Source organism: Apaloderma vittatum, unplaced genomic scaffold (assembly GCF_000703405.1).
Source record: "Apaloderma vittatum isolate BGI_N311 unplaced genomic scaffold, ASM70340v1 scaffold2897, whole genome shotgun sequence".
NCBI classification, from domain to species: Eukaryota; Metazoa; Chordata; class Aves; order Trogoniformes; family Trogonidae; genus Apaloderma; species Apaloderma vittatum.
Genome location: NW_009724363.1, coordinates 127,308 through 145,208, shown reverse-complemented (window position 1 = coordinate 145,208; position 17,901 = coordinate 127,308). Strand labels below are relative to the sequence as shown.

At 39.2% G+C, this 17,901-nt stretch overlaps 1 protein-coding gene across 1 annotated transcript in view; it reads left to right on the top strand.

Moving 5' to 3' along the window:
* LOC104276215 (transmembrane protein 132D-like) overlaps window positions 1–17,901 on the top strand; it is a gene marked incomplete at its 3' end in the record, with an annotated part of 103,738 nt that overhangs the window by 1,917 nt on the left and 83,920 nt on the right. Inside the window, exon 2 of the mRNA XM_009872445.1 lies at window positions 7,603–8,491. Within this exon, the coding sequence (XP_009870747.1) occupies window positions 7,603–8,491 (889 nt within the window). The remainder of the gene's footprint in view (window positions 1–7,602; window positions 8,492–17,901) is intronic.

The following is a 17,901-nucleotide window of genomic DNA, read 5'->3' as shown; positions in this document are numbered from 1 at the left end:
CCTCCAGTAGTTAACGTGACTGTGGTTTGTGGTTTTTGTTTTCTAAATTGTTTTTCTTATTGTCAGATTTGTGGTACCCATCACTCCTTTGCTCTTTCATGTTCAGGCTGACATCAGATCTTGTGTGAAATGCTGCCATATCCTTTTATCTTAACACTTTTCTCTGTTAATTATTACTTTGCTGCCTTTTCAGGTGGGAACTTGCCTTTGTTGTTTGATCTTTCTCTGATTATTTTTGTATCACTTGGTAATATAAAGGTGCATATGTTCCTCTGTGGCACTTTTATTTAAATGATTTCTTTATCTGTCTGTCAACATGAATGATAAAATAATATCAGGATTGTTCATCCCGCTCCTAATGAGTGACAAGATGTAGCCTGTCCTGACATCAATGATCAATTTGCAAAAGTTTCTTCAAACTTCAGTAAAGTGGGATATTCAGAGAAAATACTGTCATCAGACTATAGGGCTGTTGTCACAAAGACCTTATCTGGCCGATAATGAGGAGCATTAAGGCAACTGGAATTCCTGAATTGATACAGCAGCTGGGAGCACTTATGAAGCCATCAAATCAAGTAACAATTGAAGTGTGAAAAGTGCTGGGTGAGGGTATGACCTTTAATGATCCTTGGAGTCATGCATATCAAGCTATGCATACCGGCTCTGCTCCGAATCATAGAATTATAGAACAATTCAGGTTGGACCCTTGGGGTCATCGAGTCCAACCATTAACCCTACACTACAAGTTCACCCCTAAACCATATCACCCAACACCCCATCTAAGCAGCAAAGATCAGATGCATACTCTCACTCCAGATACGGAGGTATGGAAATCCTTTGATATCATGATTCAACTTTCAGGCATCATTTATGGCAGTCCACAAGCAGTTTCTAACAGGCAGGCTCGTTAAATTCATTGGTTGATTTTGGTTTTAGTTTGTTGCCCTGCTTTTAAAGCATCGTAGTGGCTCATGCTGGGACTGAGGATTGTTTCTGTGGTGTGAATTTGCTTTGCCTGGTGGAGAAGGAGCTCCCTTTTTAGAAGACCATTTTCTGAATATTTATAACTTCTAAATTTTCCTGTAAAAACAAACTTAGAGTTCCTATGCAAAAAGGATTGCATGGAGAGACCGTACATTGTAAGTAGTTGTGGTCTAACGCTGTCTCAGCAGCTGAGTGGTTCAGTCCCGCCCTTGACAGAGTGTACTTGCTCTGGGGTACAGTGGTAGTGGATACACAGTCTGTTATCCAGATTTGCTGTGCCCCTCTAGGTAAAATCAGAAGCTTAAGCCAAAAACTTTGAGTGACAATTCTTTGAGCTGGACCAAATAGTACACTACTAAAGAATAGAGTAGATTTCTCGTTTGAAAATCACTCTGAGATGTAGTTCTTATTTTCTGATTCACTACTGTATTTGGAGACCCTTTTGGGATGAATTTTGTACTGTATCTCCTTAGGAGGTTTTCTTGCTTTCCCAGTTGGCGCATGGAAACTTCTCTGTGGAGCTGGTAGAGAAATTGCCAGCTGGATACAGAGTTGCTCAGGAGGAGCAGTCTAGCCGTATTGATAGCACAGAAACAAAAGTGGTTAAGATATGTTGGGGTGGGCAGGCTGTGACATCACCTCTTGCAGCCCCTGTTTTAGCAAAGCATTAACAGAATTGTCTTTATGCACAGGAGTATTCTCACGAAGTTTAAGCATATATGTCAGAGCAATTCCTTCCTTGCAGGACTCATTGATTTAAAATTTGTTCTGCTTCTGACTGCAGCAGCAATGCTTGATCATTTTCATAAAAGGAATGGTTTGCAAGTGTGTGCTCCTCTAAATGTTGGTACAAGTGACTTGTCTGCATCTGTGCAAAGTTTAATGTGCTTTATTGAGCATCTACTTTGTGGCGGTCAATGTGCGTTACACTCTCTAACAATACTGCAACTTTTTAAAAATTCTCTGATGAGAAATTAGGAGCCATCTTTTTACAAAGAAACTCTTCCAAGTAGTCTGTGACCTTGATATTCAAATAATCTTTCCCTTGCTTTGTAGCAAGCTCTGCATGGACATGCACAACTGGAACAAGAGGTGTAATAACTTGGGAAACAGGGGAGATGTTGGCAGGTTGGAAGCAGCATTGTTCTCAGAAAAGGATGGTAATTTCCCAAGGATGAAACAGATAGAGGAAATGTTATAAAATGAAGCAGGCACAGCAGTCTGAAATGCTAATAAGGAAAGGATTTAAAAATAAATTGGTGACTTTTGGCTTTGAAGCCTTTTTTTAATTAATTTTCTACATATAAATTTATGACTCCTGGATTCTAGGGTTCTATTTTTGTTTTCCTATTTGTGACACATAGATTTAGCCTCATCGCTGTTTTGTTGGTACTTGCTCTGATGATGCTGTTTGTTACCAAAAAGCGTGAGATTTTTTTTGAAGTTGTTCCGTGATGGTGTGACAAACTAGGAGGGTAGACTACATTTTCAGGTTTTATTAAAAAAAGCCACTGTTGGAAATAGTTTTGAAATGTTCATATCTAATACCCACTACAGAGAGGAATTAGTGATTTATAACTAGTTTCTAGCCCTGAATACTTGCTGGTTTTATAGCTTTGGTAAATCCCATCACTATTTTTGCAAAAATTTCCAGTTCTCAAAACCTTGTCTGTTAACTTGGATTGTAGATTCTTTCAGGCAAATACTCTTCATTCTGATGAAGTTTGATTTCAGTCAGGCTTCTAGCCACAGAAGTAATAAAGATGTAATAAAAGAATTAGATTTTCAGAATCAATGGCAAATTGAGATGCTAACTAGGGAAAGAAGCTAACCTGTCTAGCCAGGTACCAAGAAGTTTTGCTTTTGCAAGCATATATTGCAGTAAAACCTAACAGAAAACTAATCTTTCAGCTTTTGGTTTAATTTTTTGTCAGGGAAATAACTGCAGCATGCAATTTTCAATGTGGTTATCTGTGGGATAGATTCATATGTTTATGGCATCAAGTCATTAAAATACTTCCTTGGCTCTTTTGTGCTGCACAGATTAGGTGTGTGACTGTAAAAATGGTTTCAAAGAAAACCAACTGCAATAAGATCCCGGATGGGTTTGCAGGTTTTGGATCATGTGGTGCAATGTGTTTCTTCCCATGGGTTTTGTTTGTTGCCCTCTAATGCGCCTGAGCTATCGATGATCTTTCCAGCCAATTGCTCTAGGCTGTTCAGTATTTACAGTGCTCCCTCCCGCTGGGCTTCTGCTGAGCACCACTGCGAAGTGCAACCAGTGAACAACTTTATTGCTTTCAAACAAGCAAAATGAGCAACTGCCACAAAATCTGTATTGCTTTTCTTTCTGCCTGAGATCAAAACCACCCATCAGTTTGTCACTGTGTCATAAAGCTGTTCTCAATGAAGCACAGCACTTAATCAAGAGCTGGAAATTGCAGTGCGGATTGTTTTAAGCAAATCGAAGCTGCCACAAAGTTGGCAGAAGAGGGAAAGCTCCAGTTTTGTCTATTCATGTGTAAGGGCTCTGAAGAAGGATGCTTGAACCCAAGGAAGGAACACAACAAGCAACCAACAAATCCTGTAAGATAGATCCTTTAAGATATCCATGTAAGCAGTCTTAATTGACTCTGTAAGTGACATATGATCCCTCTGTTAAGAGCTGAGATACAACTCGTGATGGTATTTACTATGTTTAGAGCTCTGCTTTAAACTGCCTCACTTCTGCTTGTTTTTGTTTTTTTAAATAGTAGCATTCCCTAACTGATTGGAAGAGTGTTTTATTTCTGCTGGATGATTGTGGATTGAATAGGTTTGAAAATAAAGTAGCTGTTAGGGCAATGAAGTCCTAAGGATCTGGCTATATAGAATGAAGTTAGTGGTGTGGCAGATTTCTTCAATTTTCTGAAGCCATGGTCAATAACTTTGCAGTAAAACTGAGCTATGAATAGTGTTTTTGTCATTGACTGAGAGCTGCTGTTACATGATATTAAAGAAGTAAAGATTTAAGGTTTTCCTAGTCAGGCTGCAGTACAAAATTAAGAGCCTAATGAAGGAAGGAGTGTGACCTTTTGGAAGGTAAATGCAGCGTATTTACAGTGCCATGTTCAGGGATATATCATATACACAAGCTTTGGCTGCGCAGGAAGAGACTGAATAGACTGCCTTTTTATCAGATTCTTTCAAATTCACTGACCTGCAAAGAATTTGCCTCTTCCATCAATGACAAGTATTTTTTTAAACAGTGGCAGTGAGGGGAAGGTTTATGAAAGAGAGAGGAAAGAAAACCACCCTGCTTCAGCATCTCTTCCCAGGTGGGCACTGATTGAAATCCCGAACAAACCAGTCACAGCAGGAGAGGTCAAATACAGAGGTAGTTGTAAGGGATTGGGAAATAATAGCTCCTGGCATAAGCACAGCCTCAAAATTAGATTTTATTGGTTGGCTTCAAACTATTGGGGATCATCTGCTGGATCCAGAATGCAGTAAAGTCACTCAGCAGTTGCAGCAGTTCATTTTCACCAGGCCTTGCAGGGAAGCAGTTTACTCCAGTTGGGAGTCAGCCCCTCGAGTTTCAGTAGCACCAAGAGGCATCGCTTGCTGTGCTCCTCTGGAAGAATCTAGTTTTTTCCTCTGCAATCTTTGAATGTATTTATTTATTTATTTGTTTGTTTATTTGCATATTTAAACTGAGAGATTCACAGTATGATTCTTGCCTGGGGTCCAGGTTGGTCTTTTATTCAGGTTGATTATTCCTCTGGAATTTTGATCATGATGATACAGGTCTGATGTAATATTTAGGCTTGATGAATTGACTTTAAATCTTTAAAATTCCATTTTTATGCTGGGTCCCAACCAATAACATGAAAAATTGTAATCTTTTGCAATTTCTGCCTTTGTAAAAACATGCATAATTTTTACAAAAATAGTCATGTTTGCAATTAAGGATGCTGACAGTCATTTTTGTTTTGAATTTCCGATCCTTCAGAATCCTTAATAAACTTCATGGTTCAAAATCCAGATGGTACTGCAGAGCTCAGTGTAGTTTTTGGAATTTTTTTCTGTTTGTTCTGATTATAACTCTCCCCAGATAAAAGTGTAAAATTGTTTGAATTTTTGGCCTTTGGCTGTGTGGAAAGCTGCTCTCAGCTTCCAGCATAAGCCAGTTCATATTGAGTACATGTCCACAGCTTGATGGTAGAGGGAAATACAACAGTGAGCGGACCAGTTTGCCATTGCCCAAAACTTTAAAAACCAATGGGACCTGTTCTGTCTGGTGAGATTGTTTTCTTTTTTTAATATGCAGTTCCGCTTCTGGTGGGTTTTGTGTTGGTTGGTTGGTAGGTTTTTTTTTGTAACGTGTTGCTCTTCTGTTCCAAAGAGTCATTGATTTACAAACTCTGAGGAACGTTGTCCTGTAGAGATGGGGAGTACAGAAGGATTTTTAATCCCTTAGATAATTAAGCACTAAAATAAATGATTAAAAAATTATGAGTCGAAACACTCTGTTAGTTTTAATATAAAAATAATGTACTTCTCCCTGTGGAGTGCAGGGGAGGGAGCTGCAATCAAAATAAGTGAAATAAAAAATTGAATACCCTGAGCTTTTGCCTCTCTCTAAGTTGCCTCCTTGATGCCTCACTGTGTTTAATGGTGCTTTGCCAAGCTGTTGGGAGGAGTACAAAATGAGTGTGGAATTTATAAATGGGACATTAGATGGAGGAAGGATGTTAAGGGCTGGGTGATTTGAGGAGTAAAACACAGAACAGATTTTGCCTAGGGCTGGATAGAAGAGATGTATCCCTGCAAGTCGAAGTACTAGCAAAGCCATTTAGAGTTGTTAGAAATCTTTGTTGGGGGATTATCTAGAAAAAGGTCTGTAAAAACTTCATCTGCTCTCAATGAATATCTGGAGAGAGAGCGGGAGCTGAATGCTGAAAAGACTAAGGCTAAAATAAAGGGTATTTTTGCATGCAAAGAATCTCTGCAGTTTACTTTTGATTAAAAACAATCAGAAAAGCCTTGGGTGTGACCACCTATAAGTTCAAACAAGATCTAAGCTGAATTTTCCACCTCTATGGATCACAGGACTTCAGCCTTTTATTGCTATTGCAGTTTGAAGTCCCCTGTGATGACGTGTGCTGAGGCTGTTTTCTCTATTCTTCAGATTCTTCTATTCTTGCAGGTGGGTTTTAAGAGTTTATATTAATTAAAACTTTAAAAAGTAAGATTTTATTTTAATTTTATTGGAAGCAGTGTGGCTTCCTCTTGTGCAAAGTTAAATTCTCCTTTTAGGTTACACAGTCCATAGGTAGGTAAGGTGATTCGTGCTGTGAGAGGCATTTTCCAGACCGTTTTTGTGGAACACTTGGACTCTGAAATCAGAAATTTTTAAGAACTAAAAATAGCTTGCCGTAGGGTTTGTATAGAAAAAACTTCTTCTGTTCTAGGATATGCAATGAATAGCAGCATGTAAATGGTAGATTGGTGGTTAGGGGTAACTGGCATCTGTTTAGGCCGCCACAGTACTTGATGAGCAAATAAATATTTAGGCCAGATGCCAAACAAAAAGTGATTCATAAAGTGTTTCTGGACTAAAGCTTGGAAAAGTGGGTTGCCTTGAATGCTGTCTGTGGTAACCCTTTGTCACTTTTCAAAATAAGGGTAAGGATTTGAATTTGCTATGGAAAAAAAAGGCAGTTTATTTCACAATTAGGGTGTGAAGACATAAGCAGAAAGGTCAAAGGTCAGGTGTTCAAGTACGTCTTTGCTCTTTGGAACTAGAAAGAATGGAGACTTTATTCTTTAATATTATAGCCTGCCTCAGGTAATTGCTCAATGGCACAGTTAAAATAGATATCTTGCAGTAAGAGAGGTTCGGTGTCATTGAGAATGTTCTTTCAATGTGCAGTGATGTACAGCCTGCAGATAATGCAGTTGTATTAAGGAAAAACGTAGTGTTAGGCAACAACAGTGATGTGAATCCTGGTAGTTATTAGAGAAAAACCCAAACCCACTCTTTGCATATGTATAAAGTGGATGCAAATAAAGCTTCTTTTGAAATCCTTCAGTACCAGTGTTGGTTATTGTGCTAACTATTCTTAAGTGAAATTCAGCCTTGAGCAGGAAACCACTTAAAGTCCATGTATTACTCTGAAAAGAAGGTTGAAGTGAACTCCTAAGTGGTCCATGTGCAGCATTTGATGTAAAATCATTGCTTTGGTTTCCTGTACAGGTGCAGCTTGCTTTAGTGATTATATTCCTTTTAAAATGTGCCTGTGCAGCCATCTTGCATTGCAGATGCTGACTGGGTTATTTTGCTCTCCAATAATAAATGTACATTGCAAGTGAAGATGTGACCTCTGGCATGGGTAAACCTATATAAGATACTTCTTTTTCTCTAGCTGCCATGTAGAACGTATCCTAACGTACTGTTTTCCCAGCTAACTAGATAAATCGTCATCTACCTAGCCTGCTTCTGCATGGATTGATGATGCTTGCTCTTGCCACTAATATCAGCTACAGAACTGTCAATTCCCTCAGTAAAGTCAGTGATGTTATATCACAGTATGACTTGAAGATCTGATCCTTTAAACTCTCCTTTCTTTTCAACAGTGACTGAGAGTCGAGGGATCTTGGAGAGTATACAGAAATTTTCTTTACTGCCAACTTACTTGCCCGTGACCTATCGTATCCACAATGCGGATGTTTCCTTCTTTCTTAAGGAAGCCAACCAGGATATTATGAGAAATTCTAGCTTGCAGTCCCGAGTGGAATCCTTTCTGATCTACAAATCCAAGAGGCCACCTGTGTTAAATGCCAGCTATGGACCTTTTTCCATTGAACAAGTGGTGCCCCAGGACTTAATGTTGTCTTCGAATCCATTTGGATCTACTAACAAGTTCTCCTTTAATTGGAAACTTCAGGCCTTTATAATGCGTGACAAAATTTACCCGAGCAAGCCCAAAGTGCAGGTGCTGTTCTACGTCGTGGGCAGGGACTGGGATGACTACAGCACCACGGAGCAGCTGCCCTGCCTGCGGGTGTTTGCCTTCCGAGAGACGCGGGAGGTCAGAGGCAGCTGCAGGTTGCAAGGGGACCTGGGCTTGTGCGTGGCAGAGCTGGAGCTCCTGCCAAGCTGGTTTAACCCCCCTACGGTTGTTGCTGGCCGTAAGAAACAAGTGGATCAGTCTGAAGGGAGTCCTGTGGAGCTTTACTATGCCATACAAGCAGGAGGTGAGAAGGGGGAATGTACCAAGGAGGATGTAAGGAAAAGTAATGGGATCCGACCAGGACGCAATGACATTGATGAGTCTGGACCTCCCTTGCAGAGGATTGGAAGTGTTTTCCTTTACCAGACACATGCTGGGCCTTCTCTGTATGAAATGAGATTGGATAATAATATTGCCATCCGGTATACACCAAAGACTGTCAAGCAAGGGGACATTTTGACTTTCCTTGTATCTGTTGCTAAAAATTCAACAGAAGATCAATTCACACTGAGGTAAGGCTGTTTTGTGGGTTTTTTGGTACCTCATTTTTTTGTTTCTCTGCTCTTGGTATGGGAAGTGACTTTCTCTTATATGAATTGCCCAACAATCCTTCGGTTACTGTTCTACAGAAATTGTATTGCAGTTGGTTGACTCAACGTTTCTCCTGTTGCTCGGTCTAATACTGTATGAGTTGTGCGCAATGTGATCTCTCTGACTGAGAAAGGCCTTTTCTTGAAGTTTCCCTTTGAGTACTACTTATAAAAATTGAAATAGTAGAGCTGAGATCTATCTATGTGCTAATAGGAGAGAGCATTTAAAGTCTCCTGAGCTGGAGTTCGCAGTACTCTTAATCTCTTGTTGAACTCATGTTAAGATTAGTAAAACTCAAATCCGCAAAGGTATTTATAAGAAATGAGCAAGAATTAGACATCTAAGTAGGATTTATATGCTTAAAAATCTCTTCTGAACTTGTTGTAAGCCTGGTTCTGTTTTATAGGATATTTGAGGTTGCTAAGTATCATTGATATACCAAAAATAGTTCTGAAAATGAAAAAATACCTGAAGGTGGTGGTGGTTTTCTGAATGTAACGTGAAGTGCCACATTGGTTTACTTTGTTGCTTCCCAAGCATTGAGTTATTACAGCGGGAAGCTCACTACAACCATCAATATAATACAAGAAAGAACAGCAAAACCTATTAGGCTGTACTATTACAAACTCGGCGCACGTGTGCATTGCATGTGAGTGAGGCTGTCCAGTTGTCTTTCCTTTTCAAGTTTGCCACGCTGTGTTCCAGCACTTTAAACTAGGGCTGACATGTGGCAGATTGGTGTGTATAGAGCTGATTTCATCCTTTTATCCTTTATCAATGACTCCTGCCAGCTTTTTTAGAACTGGAGGTGAATGCCTTCCTACGGCTTCTGAGATTCAGCCCAGCTTGTCTTGGGTGTTTGTCCTAGAAATGATAATTGGTGCCAAAGCTCACAAAGGCTCACAAAACATACCTGCAAAAGAGGAGGGGCATCATGAGAGGTAGCAGTGAACTCCATGCTCTTACAAATGTCACGGATGCACCACAGTCAACAGCTGTGCTAGGCACTAGAGATTCTTGGGGCCTTCACCTAAGAACTTATATCTTACTCTGTCTTGAGACAAAATACGCTCGCTCTGGTGGTTATACGTCTCAAACTCCAAACATATCTGGCTAAAGCCACCTAGATATGTTACAGGGCTCTGTTATTAAAATGGCACAAAGCTGCAAATGGAACAGTGTTGAACTTGGATGTATACCTTGTACTGGAGTAAGGACCAAGTCAGATTTTACCTCACTGATGTAAGTAGCAAGGGCTCAAACCAGTCATTCTCATAATTTTCTTTTTTATTTCACTCCTCACCCCCCAGGAGATTTGTGGGGTTTTCTGGCTGAAGTGGTTTGCTGTAAATAAAATCAGATATTTTTTTTTATTATCTCTTGCAAGTATGTGCTGTGTAAACTGAATAAGCACAACATTTACTTGCTCACTCTAGGACAGATATTTCGTCTTTATCTGGTAGAGGACAAACACCCTCCCTAACATACCAGGTTTTCATTTTCAGAGTAAATCTGAGCAACTAATTTAAAGGCAGATAATCTCAGTTCCTTATAGTTAAGCTTTCAGGGATGCCTTTTTGTCTTTCTCTGTAGCAGTGACTTTAAAGGCATGTTACTTCAGACATGCATGGAAGACCTATGAAAATTGATTTAAAAATAGACATTAAAACCCTTTCCTATCTGAGGGAGAATGCAGGTAAAAGCTGTTTGTTGTTTTTACTCTGTAAATGCAGGGTCTTAGAAATAAAACTTCAAAGCATCTTTATTTTTGTGAGCTGCAATCAGTTAAAAGTAGAGCTGGTTATAACCATGATAATTATATTATATGTAGGTTTATAAAACTTTCAGAAATCTTCCTTTGTTTAAATTAGAATGAAAACTAAAGCCGAACATTTACATGAATGCTTCAAAAATTAATTTTCTGGTAAAAAATTAAATAGCATCTTTGAATGTTAGCTTTTTATTTTGAGATGTAAGGTGTCATAAAACAAAAAGCTAGAAATAGATAGCATGTATCGATTCAAAATGAAAAATGTAGCATTTTCTTCTTCAAAAACATGTTTGCTGTTACCTCTAAAAACACAAACTTCTGTAACAGCTTGCTGTTACTCATGTTGCTTTCACGAGTTTTGATTTCTCTTGACTCGCTTTTGTCACAGCAACTGGTTTTCAGACTACAGTCTGCTGCAATATCAGCGTAGTTATATCTGTTCGGCTGTGCTTCTAAAGCATTGTTGCCTGTTTTTCTCTGATCTAGCTACAGCATGTCCAAACTTTTGTTTGGTTATTTTCTTGGTCAGAATTGTAGTATCTGTTTTCTGCATTTATCCCTCCATGACATGTACATAGCTACTTCAGTTTTCACTTGTTGCTAATTTATATGTGTCTTCTGCTATGAGGGAAGAACCAACTCCCAGGTATGAGCAAAAAAATGAGCTTGATTAAATGCTTTGACTTAAATTTGTTATGTTGGGATTTCCTATAATTCCAGCATCATACAAGACGCTAATGCCTCTTCCATGGACCTCCATTTCAACCCAAACCATTCTATGATTGTACTGCTCGGGTTCTCTTTTGACATGGTCAACTAAATGGTTTCAGAACAGGCTCTCCAGCTGGCGTTGTGTAAAAGCTGTCAGAGACCTCTTCTGTGACCTAATCAAGCTCTAAGTCTCTAAAACTTTAAGGATTTTTGCTTTGTAGAGATAGGGACATTGAGTTAGGGTAGATTGAAAGAAATTTCATCCTGTTAGAAGATGTAAATATGAAAGCATGAGCACATATGTAAAAGATCCTCTATCCTGTCAGCTGAAATGGAGCAAAAAGGAGCAGAAATGACCCTTTTGTGTAAATAATCCATAAAATGATTGATCATAATACATAAGAAAGTGTAACAGACCTTGTCCACTCAGGCAGAAATGCTAAGTCTAAGGAATAAAACCTGCAGTTTGGGGAGAGGGAGAGCAGTTGCTGGCCTCAGCTGTTACCCAAAAAGATTCTCTGCATTTTCTGGAGGATCCCTTCTTCCTGTGCAATATATGCAATATATTTTCACCGATAGCCAGGTTTTGTATTTCTAAATGAAAAAAACTATGCCTGTTATGCAGTGTAAGCCAGATGGGGAAAAGACGTGATTGCACACTAAAGCCCACATTAACCCCCCAGGTGGTCAGACTTTTCATAGCTCTTAGAAGTGTTTCAGGATGCCTTGTTTCACCAGACTGATTTTTTGACATGCCCCTTCAGAAGCAGGACTTGGCTTCAACAAACTCCTGGCTGTTTCCAGTTTTGGATTCCAAGGTTTGGAAGGGAATCCCGAGGGTATAGGGAAAACCTTGCTAGATCCTTAGTTGGTAAAGACCATAAGTGAATTCTATGGGCATCTGTTGCATCTGGATAGTAAGAGGTTAGTAAAGCTGGCGCTGCCATCTGTTGTCATATAACAAAGACATCAAATTTCTTCTTTCAGACACAGGTTCAATTAGATTCTCTAACCTGGCAGTGCTGAGAATAGTGACTATTTCCATGCTGTGTCCTCTGACTGCAGTGACAGTTCTGCTCCCTGGGACAAAACATGGTGTGCTGGTGGCTGTTGTGCAATGTACTGGATATTGATCTTTATTATTTCTGCTTCTATATTATAAATATTAATAAAGTCAGTGTATGCTCTACCTTTCTGGTCTCTTCTCACTCTAATCTCCATTCTGATAAAGTATAGGATCCTTCTTCCCTCCCCCCCTCCCCTTACTTTTTAATGAGAAAATTGTATCAATTTTTATTTTCAAGCAGTTGTTTATTTTTAGAAGTTTTACCTTGAGTAGCAGCAAGACTTGGAACTGTATTCATAAAGTGCGGCCAAGGGCTGCTGGCAAAATGCTTTTACCATTGCTTTTGCTCCAGTGGACTGGAAATCATGGCTTGAACAGATGGAAAATATAGGATATACAGGTCAAAAAAGAAGAAACAGCCATTCAAAACATCCAGAAGTCAAACATTACTCATCACTACTGAATATTTTTTTTGTTTCAAAATAATTATACTTAGCGTAAACTCTATGCCATTTCTAATAGGAAATTGTCTCCAAGGTGAACCTTCTAGAAACTGCTAAATACTTAAATTTATAGGGAAAGGTACTTTTTTTTCCCCCTCGTACTGCTGTTTGCACAGTGGAAGATTTAGAGCAGTGAACATGAAACTGATGGACTGGTTTTAATTTTTTGAAAGACTCTGGATCATAAGGGCTAAGGTCTGGGTTTTGTTTCATAATGAACTAGAAAAATTAAAAAAAATTGTCTTGAGTCTGAATGTGAGAGTTAGATGAAAGAGGAAAGGAAGGAAGAAGATAAAATACAAAAGATGGATAAATATGGAATGCTGCTGTAAGCACCAGGTTATAAGCTTGGTGTCGAGCACTGAGCCTTAAGAAGTGGCTAATTTCTCAGCTTAACTCACACATTTGCTTCCTATTTGGTCTTGGCCAAGTCACTTAACCTCTCTGAAGCCATTTTATCACTGCTAATATCAACAATTACTTGAAGATGACATACTGTACACAAGCAACAAGCAATTATATCTGCCTAGTGAAGCAGTATTAAATGCCTTTATAAAATAAGTGGTTGAATGTCTTATGCCTTTATCCTATTAGCTTCTCTCCCTTTGAATGCAAATTAATTATTCATTGTATTCTTTGTAACTGGCCTCCTGGGAGGGTGAGTTGCGTTCAGAGGCACAGATAGTGTCATACATCCTAGCTCAAAGAAAGCTGCTGTAGAGCCCACAACCATGCCTCTGCGATCAAAGGAAACCTCAGAGTCCCTCAGCACTGACCAGCACTGGACATACAGCCTTGTATGTAGAAAAAAATTCTTGTATTATCTTCATTCTGAAATAATTTCTTTGTTCTGAGTGGAATCCAGCATACCGGAGCTTACGAGGATGTGGGGAGGTGTGCCTTTTTGTTGCATCCATCTCTTTTCACGCGATGGTGTGGACTTTGCCAGTGTGTCATTGTCTGCCAGTATCAGGTAGGGCAGCGTGGAGCACCCCCGTGCATGAGGAGGGGTGCTCCCGTTTGTGAGAAGTGTGTTCCGTTTTTGTTTTAAGCTGCAAGCATGGAAGATGATGGTGGGAAGTGACAACATGTATTGTGCAGTAGAGGACATATAGGAGTGCAAAGGAGTATGGGAATTGCATGTTTTGAAAAGGACCTTTTTGCTGACATTTTATTGCCAGAAATTGGAATGGGTTTTTATGAAGATATAAATAGAGAAAATTAGTTAATTGTGCTGTCTGCTTAGCTCTGCTTTTTCCTTTATGTATGTGACCTAATGCATTCAAGAAATGCGGCTGGAGTAGAAAAATACACTCCAAGAGAAGAAAGAAAACCTTGTGATTGACAGAAGTGATTAGAAGCTGGGAGACGAGCTTTGCTATTTCTGGCTCTGTCATAGACTTTTCATTGTGACATGGAAGTCTAAAACCAATCTGAAAAAGGACTTGATCCTCCAAGATCACACTTAAATAGAATTTAGTTATCTGAATTCAAGTGAGCAGTCTAGCAGGACCCTGTCCATTTCCCCAGGCACACAGGATATAAAAGTGACCTAATAGCCTCTGAGGTAGTGCCTGCTATTCAGTGCTGTGCATACTTATCTTCCGAGTAACATCTACTACAATGTGGGCCTTGAAGAAGTAGACGTCCCTCTCTGGTATTTCCCACTGAGTTTATCTGTGTAGATCTGTACATGCAAACTTCAAACATAAATCCTTTAAAGTTAGGCGCTGAAATTCCTCAAACCAAAATTCTGGTTTCCTTTGCATCCAAAGTGAAATCATTGGGTATTTTATGGGCATGCTGAGCTCTGAAAATAACTTTGAGATGAGTCACAAACTGCAGCCTATGAGATGATAGGGCCTGTGGTGAGCCTGCTGGAGTATGGTGGATTGAAGGAAAGGAGAACCTTTGGGCATCACAGCTGCAGCCAAAGGAAATTTGGAATAAAAATACATGCAGCCACAGGTTTTGAGAAATGAAATGCTACTCTTTTCTTCCTAGCAGATGAGGAAAGCAATTAGTAGTATTTGTCTTGGGAAAATGTGCTGCTTCTCGGAGAGGAATGAACTAATTTGAGATCTTTGGTTAGGACATATTAAATAAACACAAAGGACAGTTATAATTCACCAAACTCCATATGCAGTAGTGATTGATTTACTTTGTGGTTTGAATCCTATTTTTGTTTGAGTTAGACACATATCCTATCAGCAATGAACTGAAATAGTCCTGAATTATTTACTGTTTTATAGGATCTTCCTTTTGATGTATATATTTTCTCAATCAACATTAAAACCTGTGAGGAAGAATAAACTCGTAAAGTGAAAGAGATTAGGATTGGTTTTCCAGTTAAAGCATCCCTCCTTTGTTTCTCGTATTTTCCCATGTTCATAGCATTGTGGCCTTAATGGTTTTCTTTAGCTCTTGCTGCTGAGTGAGCAGCTATTGGAAAATTGTTTTATTTGTAGGAAAGGCAGTTTAGCTTCACTAGCAGCAGGAGTTGTCCTGATTTTATATGGTTAAATTGGTCTGCACTATCCTAACCTATATATAGTTTTGGGTTCCACTGTCAAACTCTATCACCAGATTTCTGGAGGAAAGAAGTAAGAAGTATGAAATACCTTTGTTCTTAGGAAATGACTGAAGGTTGTACTGGAAATTTGTAAAACTCTGATATTGTGAGAAAGTAAGATTTGGTATAAACTGTATTTATGATATCTCTGCATTTGTACACAAAGCTTGGGGGTCAGAGATACATAGGTACCAGTTTTATAAACTGTTGAGAGGGTTTGTGGTCTGTCTATGCTATTTTTAGTGTCTTCTTTCTGATGACAATTTTGGGAATACAGTGACTCATATGAAATTGTAGTTGTGAATAAGCAACGCTCACTGATAATTGGAATTTTTTTTCCTAAAAGGCCCCCAGAATTTAGGTTATATGAACTTTTATTTGTTGTTTTATCTAACAATCAGTAATAATCCAGCAAACATGAAAAAGGCTGCTGCATAAATACATGAGGATAGTAGAGTCAAGATCATTAGCTCTCCATTTATACAGCAAGAAAATTTGAACAAGACTGACATTCTATCAAATAGCTTCTGTGCTCTTCTAGTGCTGAGTTAAATAAAATTTTATTCTTACTACCGAACTAAATCGTATTTTAGTAGTAGAAACAATCAACTTCTAGAATTAGTGCGTCACATGTTAGTGCTGAATATGACAAATTTTTAGAAGACATTAAAAAGTGCATTTAAGGTAATTTCAGGGGATCTGATCTTTCTTCCCTCTTCTTGCCTCTCTTCCTAGCCAAACTTTGGTAAAATGTCTTTGGCAAAATGTAAGGAGTGACCAAAAGACAGCTACTGGTGCTAAGGAAATCCGAAAACTTAGAACCTGCCTAATCCTTCAGAGAGGAAAGAGGATAAAAGATATGTCAATCTGAACCTTTTTCTACATAAGACTAGAGGCAAAGTGACTGTTTAGGAAAGGCAGCGATGCCTGACACTATCTAACAATACCTTGAGGCTATGAACAGCAAGCTTACGTATCCTCAAGATTTCCAGGCCTTGTTGCTTGGTTTGTAAAGGTGGCCTTTAGCAAGGTGAACAGCTTTGGATGGTCTCTCGGGCTGACACTTCAGTCAGATTGTATTGAGTGACATAAAACAGATGAGTGACACAAACCAGATGAGTGACACGTTGATGTAAGTGGGAGTTACATACTGGCACCCAAGAAGAAGACAGTATTGTTTCTTTATTATTTCGTTGTCATAAATGCTATTCCCTAATATAAGCTTGTACAATGATGGCCTTTCTGGAGTAGTGCTAAGGTGAAATCACTGCTCTGCTACTCACTGGTAAAAGGCTTCACTCTCAGACTGAATTTTTTTTTCTTCTGCTGTATTCAACATACTGTAAGAGTATGAATTAACTTTCATAGCCTGTTTATGAGGTAGTCAAGCAAATGTAATTTTCCCCATCTTCTAGATAGGGAAATAGCTTTCCTGCATTTCTAAGTGACTTGCTAATGGCCCCAGAATTGTCAGTAGCAATATGGAGACAAGTACTTAAGAACTATTGACTTCTAGGGCACTCTATTACCTCCTGTTGCACTGGCAGATTATATTAAGGAAAAAAAATAATTCTTTCTGTTAAAATTATTCCGGTTAACATCCTCTGCCTCGAGAATCAAAATCATGTTGACTGAGCAGGTGTCAAAAAACTGAGAGGTAGATCAAGCAAACTATTACTCACATGAGCGGTCTTTGCAGCTGACTTCTTATTATGGTTTATTGCACTGCAGTAGTATCTAAAAGCTGCAGTCATACTCCAAGGCCTACTACCTTACTGCCAATACTTGCAGAACACAGAATGACTCCCAGCCTTTGCAAGGAGTAAGCACAGTTGGTTGGTCCATCAATAAACATGAAGCTGTGTGATCAGTACATTGATGTTCTGCTAACAGCTACCAGGATGACTGTAGTGCTTGCACAGATAGTCTATAGCTGCATGGGTGGAACAGTGACCTTGCAGCCTCCTCTAACTCCTGGGAGTACATCCGTATGTGGGAGCATAGATGCTGTGTAGCTTTATTTTGTTTATCCTGATGAAAGAGGTCGGGCTGCCTACTGTTCCTCTCCTAATCACTTGATATGAAAGAAACATTACAGTAGTAGGAACTCTTTGACACTGAAGGAAGTTTTATTTTCCCGGGATTAAATTTTTTCTCAATCAGAAAAAGCATCCAATGAAACCCAAGTTTCACATGTTCACTACAGTTTGAGTTTACTCCGCTGACCCTTAGCTTCAAGCGGGAGAAATATAAAATGTGATTCCACACACAGTCCATGTTCCGCATCCTTTATCCTAAGCTATGGATGCTGATGGCAGTGGAGGTTTTATGCATCATTCCACTGAGTGATCCAACAATGAGATCTTTGTGTGTTTGGACTCTTCCTTTCCTTGTCCTATTCCAAGGAATCCATGTGTTTATTAATGGACAAATGCCTTTTGCAGAGACATCTTACCTTGTAGGCCTTGAAGAAGAGTCTTCTGCAACAGGAAGAGATTTCAGCTTGGTAGTTCAAACATCAGTTTGACTTGAGTCACCCAGTCCGTTCCAGGAGTCAGCCTCTTAGTTTGGGTGCAGTAATGCTTTATCTTTTTAACACCAGAGTTCTGCTCTTATCCTAGGACAACAGAAGGAGAACTTGCCTGACATGTTTTCAGTCAACTATCTTGACATAGGTAAGCCTAAGGAAATGACACGCTGAATCTGGC